Here is a 7,637-nt window from a genome sequence, read left to right on the forward strand (position 1 = left end):
TTTTGTTCCGCAAATGTAGTGCATTTCGCTGCGACGATGCTGCGTCCGTGTGCGTGAAAGTAGCTTCTTTGTGCTATATCCCGTCATGACGTTGCTGCTGCTGTCAACGCTCTTGGCAATGGCAGAAGAAAACATTTGGACAATGGTGGTCCGAAAGTGGTAAAATTTTATCGATTTTCAAGGTGTACGCAAGAAGGTTGCAGCAGATTGGCCGAGACGCATTAGTGCACCGTGTACCGTCTGCCAGCCGTCCGCCAGGATCAACGTGTCCGGCGCCGTGCGTGCTGAAGCGATTAGCCACCAGCCGGATCGGCGGTACACAAACGGTCTAGCTGGGAGGGTGGGGCTGGTTGTTCGTTCCTGCTCTACCCGCTCCCGGTCCACACTCAACACACACACACACACCCTCGTCTGTTGCTGGGTGCGTTGCTGTGGGCGTGTGTTGTGTCGGTATGCCTCGTATCAACTTCAGCCGTACTGAGCGATTCGCTCAGATGTCGAAGCAGGAGCAACTGATCGCACAGAAACGACAGCAAATACTCGAGAAGCAGCGCACGCTCGAGCTGGCGAAACAGATCGCGGCCGAAGCGACCAAGGATACGACAAGGTAAATGATACACACCCTGCCCATTTCTTTCCCGACGTAGCCTACCCACCCCCCGCCCCACCTACTGCCCGGCCATCAGCCGGTGGGACAACAACGCCAGTCTTGTGTTGTTGTCTTATGTAATGTTTTTGTGTACTCTCCGTTCGCTCGGGACCGATCAGCGCCACGGAGACGGCGGAAGCGTCCGAAGCGACGTCTGGAAAGGTGCTGCTACCGTTCAGCAACGACGGCTCATTCCTCGAACGGTTCAAGCAGCTGAGCGAGAAGATTGTGAAACAGACCGAGGACCAGGTGAAGCCCATCGTCCCGGAACCGGACGCTGCGGCTGCTGTCGAGCCGACCCCGACAGCGGTGGGTGTGTCTGCCAGGTACGTCTTCCTGCCATCTGTGTGTGTCTGTGTGACTGTGTGCCATACCATAACAATGATGTTCCACTTTTAGCACCAGTAGCGAGCAGATGTTCAAATTTGACGTACCACCGCCATCGCTTTTACCGACGCTACCTCCACCACCGCCTCCACCGCCACCGCAGCTTCCGGCCATGGCGGACGATGTGCATTTCGAGCCGTTCTACGATCTGCCCCCGGTGGTGATCGACAGTAGCAGCGCCGCGGATGACAGTGCCGCCCGTCCCGGCGGTGGCGAGGTAGAACTACCGCACGGCCAAGGTTGGTACCGTTTCCGATGAACCAACCGGCAGCACGCGTCGGACCATGCCGCCGACACGGACACGATGGAAATGGCGTGTCCCCGTCCCTCACACGGAACGGGCACCGTGTTTTCCATCGGTACGTTGTGCTGGGCAGGAGCGCGTCCGTGCGCCGGTTGCCGGTAGTTGCCGGTCTGTTTGCTCTTTTAGTTATAATTTTTGTATAGTATTTTCAGAACATGATAAATTACCAACCACTGTTGAAGAATTAATTCAATTGGTTGCCGATATCGGTGATGTTTATGAAGATAAATTATGTTCACGTAAAAATGATTTGCATCCGTCGCTTTGGTAAATGTTTTACTTTTTAACTACACTTTATACTATTTACTATATTTCCACACCGTTTTACCCTTTGCCACATGTATGTTTCGTGGGTGCGCCGTGGGCCGGTAGAGCGATTCGTAGTTAAGGGGCGTGTAGGAGGTGTAGGCAACAAAGGGGAACTGTTCCAGTTCAGTGTTAGTGTTTAATGTTTGAGAAGATGCCCGTAGGAAGTTGTTAATTATGGAGGAGATAGAAAATGTGTCGAAATTTGTGAAGATTTATGTAGAGCTTCCCATTCATACTTGTTCAGGAACGTAGGTGAAGCTTATGTTTTTCACATAATATGCAGCTCAATTTGCTCAATTCTCTACAACTAGCATAGTGGACATTAACCAGTACGAGGACAGCGTAGCAACATAGGCTCCGGTTTCTTACAAGCTTGGAAATGATTTACCGATTAACGTACGAAGGTGTACACCGTTGTTAGTCCGTTGTTTTACGTCCAAAAAGGCGGCGCACCGGTTGACGTCTGTATAGGTTAATCCTTACGGTGCATAACGATCCAGGGGTCCAGGTTGGGATGCGTGCTGTACACAAAAATCTGACAATATTTCACGTGCGATTTTTGTTTCGTTTTTCTTTTCTTTTTCCTTCTCTCTCTCTTTCTCTCTCTCTCTCTCTCTGTTTCTATCCCACGAATCCTTCTGTTTCCTTTTTCATGTGTATTTCCATTCATTTCCCCAACTTCCCGACCTGCCCGCTTTCTGGTGGTTGCTCCCCTTCCCGACACTACCATCGGCCCGTTTCTGCCGTGGCTTGTTTGTGTTTTTATTTGCTCTCCTGTAGGTTCGTGTTCGATAAGCAGTCGGAGGCGTATCGTGGCTTTCGTCGGATGATCAACGCGCGTCGGGCGACGCGTGCGGAACACGATAGCGGCGGCCCGGCAGTGGCCAGCAGGAGGATGAACGATCCAACCGAACCGACCGGTGGCGGCGACGATGGCGAAGATGACGAGGATGATGATGATGCCAAATATGATCCGGCCGACGTGCTGGACGATTCGATCATCGACGAGGGTCAGGAGCAGCAGCAGCACCCGCACACCGGCAGACCGCGTGGCCCGGAAGGTTCGAAGGCCGGCACCGGCGCCGCGGGCGAGATTCCCATTCACATGATGCCGAACTTCTACGGCGACGAGCGGCACTTTTACGACGACAAGTCGACGACGGAAACGGACTCGGACACGGAGTACGTGCGGGAGGCCCGCGAGCGCAACCTGAAGAATCTCAAGCGCAAAACGTTCGACGCGGGCAATCGGCGCGAGGACGGCAGCTCGACCGACTCGGACGACGATTACCATGGCGGGCTGGGCGACAGTGCGAACGAGTCGCTGAACGACAAGAACGGTGGCAGCTCCGGCGCGGGCGGTAGTGCGACGGGCGGCAGCGGGGGTGGCGGCGTTGGTGGTGGTGGTGCCCGTGCCCATCGGCAGAAGTACCGCAAAAAGTCGCGCTGGGGTGAGAACACCGACGGCACGGGTACGGCTGGCAGCCAGGAAGGAGGTGGTGCCGGGGCAGGGACGGAACAGCAGCAGCAGCAGCAGCAGCAGAAACCGCCACAGCAACAGCTGCAGCAAGGACCGTGGGCCTTAACGGCGGGACAAATGAGCGTACCCCCGCCACCACCGCCTCCACCACTGCCAGCAGCTGCAGCAGCTGCTGCGACGCCGCCCGTGATCGATCGGAACAATCCTGGGCTGTTGCAGTACGTGTTTCACCACTACGGCACGGTGGCGGACGTTTCGCCGGAATGCTGGAGCAAGGCGGAAGAGCACTACCGCCTGCAGCTGCTGTACGACGATCTGACGGCGAAGATACAGCAGCACGATCGGTTTCTGCGCAACGCCACCGACGGGCAGCGGGTGGATTCGGACGAGGAGCGCCGCCTGAACACGGTCAAGCTGGAGGCGATCATGTGCTGGATCAGCGAGATTACGCGCCTGTACGAGCGCGTCCGTCCGAGCCATCTGAGCGACTTTCTGATGCGCGACGATTACGAGCGTTTCGTGGAGCGGTTCCGCCGGACGTCCGATCGACAGCCGAACTTTGAGGATTACAAAGAGTTCCGGCTGCGCGAGGCCAACGGTACGCTGGCCGAGGCCGGTTCCGGCCCGTCCCGGCCGGACGGTGGCTCCGGTCGGCCCGAGTACAGCTCGACCGATTCGGACTTTGCGTCGTACAACGATCAGAACCAATCGGGAACGGCGGCCACCGGTCAGCAGCAGCAGGGTGGTGGTGGTGGCGCAAACGGTGGCAAAACGGAAACACGCAACGCGGAACACTCGTCCACGGTGGGTGGAAAACGGGCCGCCGAAGGCTCGGCCGAGCAGCAGCAGCAACAGCAGCTGGCCGCAAAGCGGCGCAAAAGTCGCTGGGGAGGTCAGGTGGAGTGTGGCGCCGGGCCGCAGTTCGTGGCCGGCGTCGCCCAAGCACCGCCGCCCCCCGGGCAGAACTTCCACACACAGCCACCACCACCGCTGCTGCCAGTGCATCCGCCGGGGCCACCGCCCGCCCTTCCATCGGCCAAGCTGTCCACCGTGAGCCGCACCGATCCGGCCCTGTTGGCGTACGCGCGACAAAACTTTGGCAGCACCAACCTGTCGGAGGAGGACTGGAAGAAGGCGGAAGACCACTACAAGATCAATCTGCTCTTTCAGGACATGCTGCGCAAGCGGCAGGAAATAGACCGGCTGGCCAACAGTGGTCGGTTCAAGTACGAGTACGATTCGGACGAGGACACGACGGGCGGTACCTGGGAGCACAAGCTGCGCATGCAGGAAATGGAAGCGACCCAGAAGTGGGCGAACGAGCTGACGCGCCAGTCGGAGGGCAAGCACCACATCGGGGACTTTCTGCCGCCCGAGGAGCTGCGCAAGTTTATGGAGAAGTACGAGGCGCAGAAGCACAACCGCCAGCCGAACCTGAGCGACTACAAGGACTACAAGCTGCGCGAGGACAACGTGGGCTTCCAGATGCTGCAGAAGCTCGGCTGGAAGCAGGGCCAGGGGCTGGGCGCGGACGGAAGCGGCATTGTCGATCCGATCAATAAGTATGTAGCGGTGCTATCGGTACCGTTGCTCGGTGAGACATTAACGCGACGGTTTTTATTTTGTCTTCCGCACAGGGCCGCACAGCGCGACAATAATCAGGGCCTGGGCATCATCACGCCGGACAACCCGGAGGTGAACGATAACGAGTACGATGCGTACCGGAAGCGCATGATGCTGGCGTACCGGTTCCGGCCGAACCCGTTGGTAAGTGGTTGAAGTCCGAGTTACTTGAATGGATAGGGGAAGTACAACTTAAGCACTAAAATGACGCTCTATTTCTTACGCCTTTCAGAACAACCCGCGCCGAGCGTACTACTAGTTGGCGCGTGAAGCATTTACCAACCAATTCGCGTTTGCATCTGCACTGCGTCCTATACCGATTCCGCTTCGGTAGGGATAATTCGGGGCACTCAAATTTATTATTCAACTAAATGAAAGCATATTTGCAGTGGGAGTGAGAGAGAGAGTGAGTGAAACAAAAAAACAAATCGCAAACCAAATTGTCGAAGCCGTGTCGCTCGGTTGGGGGAAAGGGGGGTGGCGTTGGCGGATATAGAGAGGCCAACAACACAAAGCACGGCGTCATAGCCACGGGCGGCACATTAGGGACTGATATGCGCTTAGTTGTTGTTTAGCAATATTTTCGTTAGTTGTGTACGTACACGCGTATTTTCCCAGCTTTCCTTTCTGTCCCCTTTTTTTTGTTGTTGTTGTCGTGCCTACATTACAATATGCGTGTAATCGTGTACGCGAACGATGCGTAGTGCTCACGCAGAAGGAGACGAAGGACGAAGCACCACTCCAACGGATCGTCCCGCTGGGCACGCTTGGACGTCTCGCGATCGCTGTAGTAGACGGTCTTGAAGCGCCCGCCTGTCGGGAACTCCGTGAAGAAGGGTGACCAAGAAGGGAGGGGTGGGGAAAGCGGGAAAGGAAATAGAACAAAGGTAACGTTTATTTATATTGTGCTGCGCATTTGTTGTAGCTCGCCTTCGCTGCGTAGAGGATCGCAAAGTGCATTGTGTGAAGGAGGAGAAGCAGGAGAAGGAGGGAAAAAGGCAACTACAACAAAAACTCTTCGGTTGCATTATCTTGCAATGTACTCGTCGCGTTTGAATTGGCCGGTGAAATCGTTTCTTACTGTATACTGCGTTCTGTAGCTAATGTGAATTAAAATGTCATTATGCTTATCCTGTAAGTGAATATACAAATTGTAATAAATAAAAGGCACATTATGGTTGTCTGCAAAAAAACGAAACCAAACATTCTTTCAGGCGCGTGTGCAATTTGTGCATAATACTGCACATTATATGTTCAAAACACCTCTTTTAACCAATCTATTGCTATTTGCCATGTGACTACAAACAGAACGACCTGCACACGCTCGTCAAAAGATTTAGAGTTTAGTAGCTTTAATTTCCCTTTTAAATGCTTTGTATCCTCCAATTCCCAACCGGTGAAGGACAGCATCACACTAGTCAGCTGGTGGAGCAAGTTTGGACTTTAATTTTTAACTCATCATTCAGAAACAACCGAACACTGAAGGTGGTGGTGTGGGTGTACTCCCATTCATCCTCCTAGGAGTTCCTACCTCCTTCGTATTCATACGTTCGGGTAAACCCCTTCTCAAAAGCTGTGACAGTATCGTCCCTATGGTTGCATTCCCATGTGCAGCAGCATCAGCAGCATCAGCAGCGTGGCTGCAGACGAACAGCGACGAACAATGATGTGAATAAATTATGGCAAAGTTTAGCTTTAGCTAGAGCGACTGTTTTGACAGACACCCGAGCCAGCTGGGTACGACCCTGAGCCCCACCGTACCCACAGCCATACTAGGTCTCTTGGGGGCGCGCGCCACCGAACGGTCGGTGCTAGTTGCTTCATTCGGGGGCTATTTTTTGAGTAAAGCATATACAAAAAAGAGTGGCTGATTATTCAAAAAAACTCTTTAAAACAAAAGGACAAACAGCAGGTTCAAATACACGCGCTGGAAGTCTGGAAGATCGGGAACTTTTGTCCCATCTATATTTCCCTCAAGCGTTGGGGTGAATGTTGGGAAGGAATAAAGTTGTTTCAGTGTTTCTTCCTGCCGTCCTGGCACGGGAGAGAGGTAATGGTGGTGATGACTTAATGAAATAAAAAAAGGGCAGCTTATAGATTTCTACCCGTTCAACCGGTTTTTGTATGTGTTTGTGTGTCTGTTTTTTGTTTGCTTTGTTCGGACCTCCACCAGCAAAAAGGGGAATTTAAATTATCTTCCTCGTTGCATTTATTGCACGTGGTTTTGCGTATTGCGCACCACGATGGATGCACCACCAGGGAAACGCACGTGGTAGGCTGTGGAAGCAGAAACATGTTAGTGTGTATTGTGTGTATGCGTTTAACACAGTTTCATTATATTGCAGGGTGAATTCCGGAGAATGCACATGATGCTGCTAGATGCATACGCACTAAGGAATGCGTGGGTTTTTTTTTTATAATACAATCCAGAAATGCAATAAAATGCATCCGAAAAAGTGTATGGCTATGTGAGGGTTTCTATTTTAATGTGTTTTTTTTTGTGTCTCAGTTATTGCAAGCCTTTGCAATTCGTTTCCGTGAATCGTTGAGCTATTATTTGAAGCATTTAAATTGCATACTGTTCGATTCTGGCTCGCTTCTGGTGTAAAGAGCGCAGAGCTTTGGTACGCGAGCATAACGAACTTGTAAAAATATTTATCATCTCCATTCGGCGGCGCGTCGTTTAATGGTCAGTTACTTTTTTGTTGCATTGTGGTACACATTTTCAACGGCACATCAGCGACATTTCCCTTTTTTTTGTTTGGTAAAAAATGTTCCCGCGTATTAATTGTAGCTCCATTTGTAGCTGTAGCGAGTGTGTACACATCTGGTAGAATTTTAGAAGGTATAAACATTTATCGTGCCCGTGTAATGGGTGCTGGGGA

At 52.8% G+C, this 7,637-nt stretch overlaps 1 protein-coding gene across 2 annotated transcripts; it reads left to right on the forward strand.

Moving 5' to 3' along the window:
* Positions 1 to 84: 84 nt before the first annotated feature.
* Positions 85 to 5,955, forward strand: LOC120948976 (uncharacterized). 2 transcript variants are annotated; one of them, XM_040365885.2, is made up of 7 exons: positions 85 to 607; positions 769 to 975; positions 1,049 to 1,275; positions 1,484 to 1,607; positions 2,430 to 4,691; positions 4,767 to 4,896; positions 4,985 to 5,955. In XM_040365885.2, the coding sequence occupies exons 1-7, from the start codon at positions 453 to 455 to the stop codon at positions 5,009 to 5,011; spliced, it is 3,132 nt and encodes a 1,043-aa protein (XP_040221819.2). In that variant the 5' UTR covers positions 85 to 452; the 3' UTR covers positions 5,012 to 5,955. The 2 variants fall into 2 exon arrangements, with proteins under 2 accessions (XP_040221819.2, XP_040221820.2); XM_040365886.2 differs by having other exon boundaries at positions 1,493 to 1,607.
* The last annotated feature ends 1,682 nt before the right edge of the window (positions 5,956 to 7,637 follow it).

This window comes from Anopheles coluzzii, chromosome 2 (assembly GCF_943734685.1).
Source record: "Anopheles coluzzii chromosome 2, AcolN3, whole genome shotgun sequence".
NCBI classification, from domain to species: Eukaryota; Metazoa; Arthropoda; class Insecta; order Diptera; family Culicidae; genus Anopheles; species Anopheles coluzzii.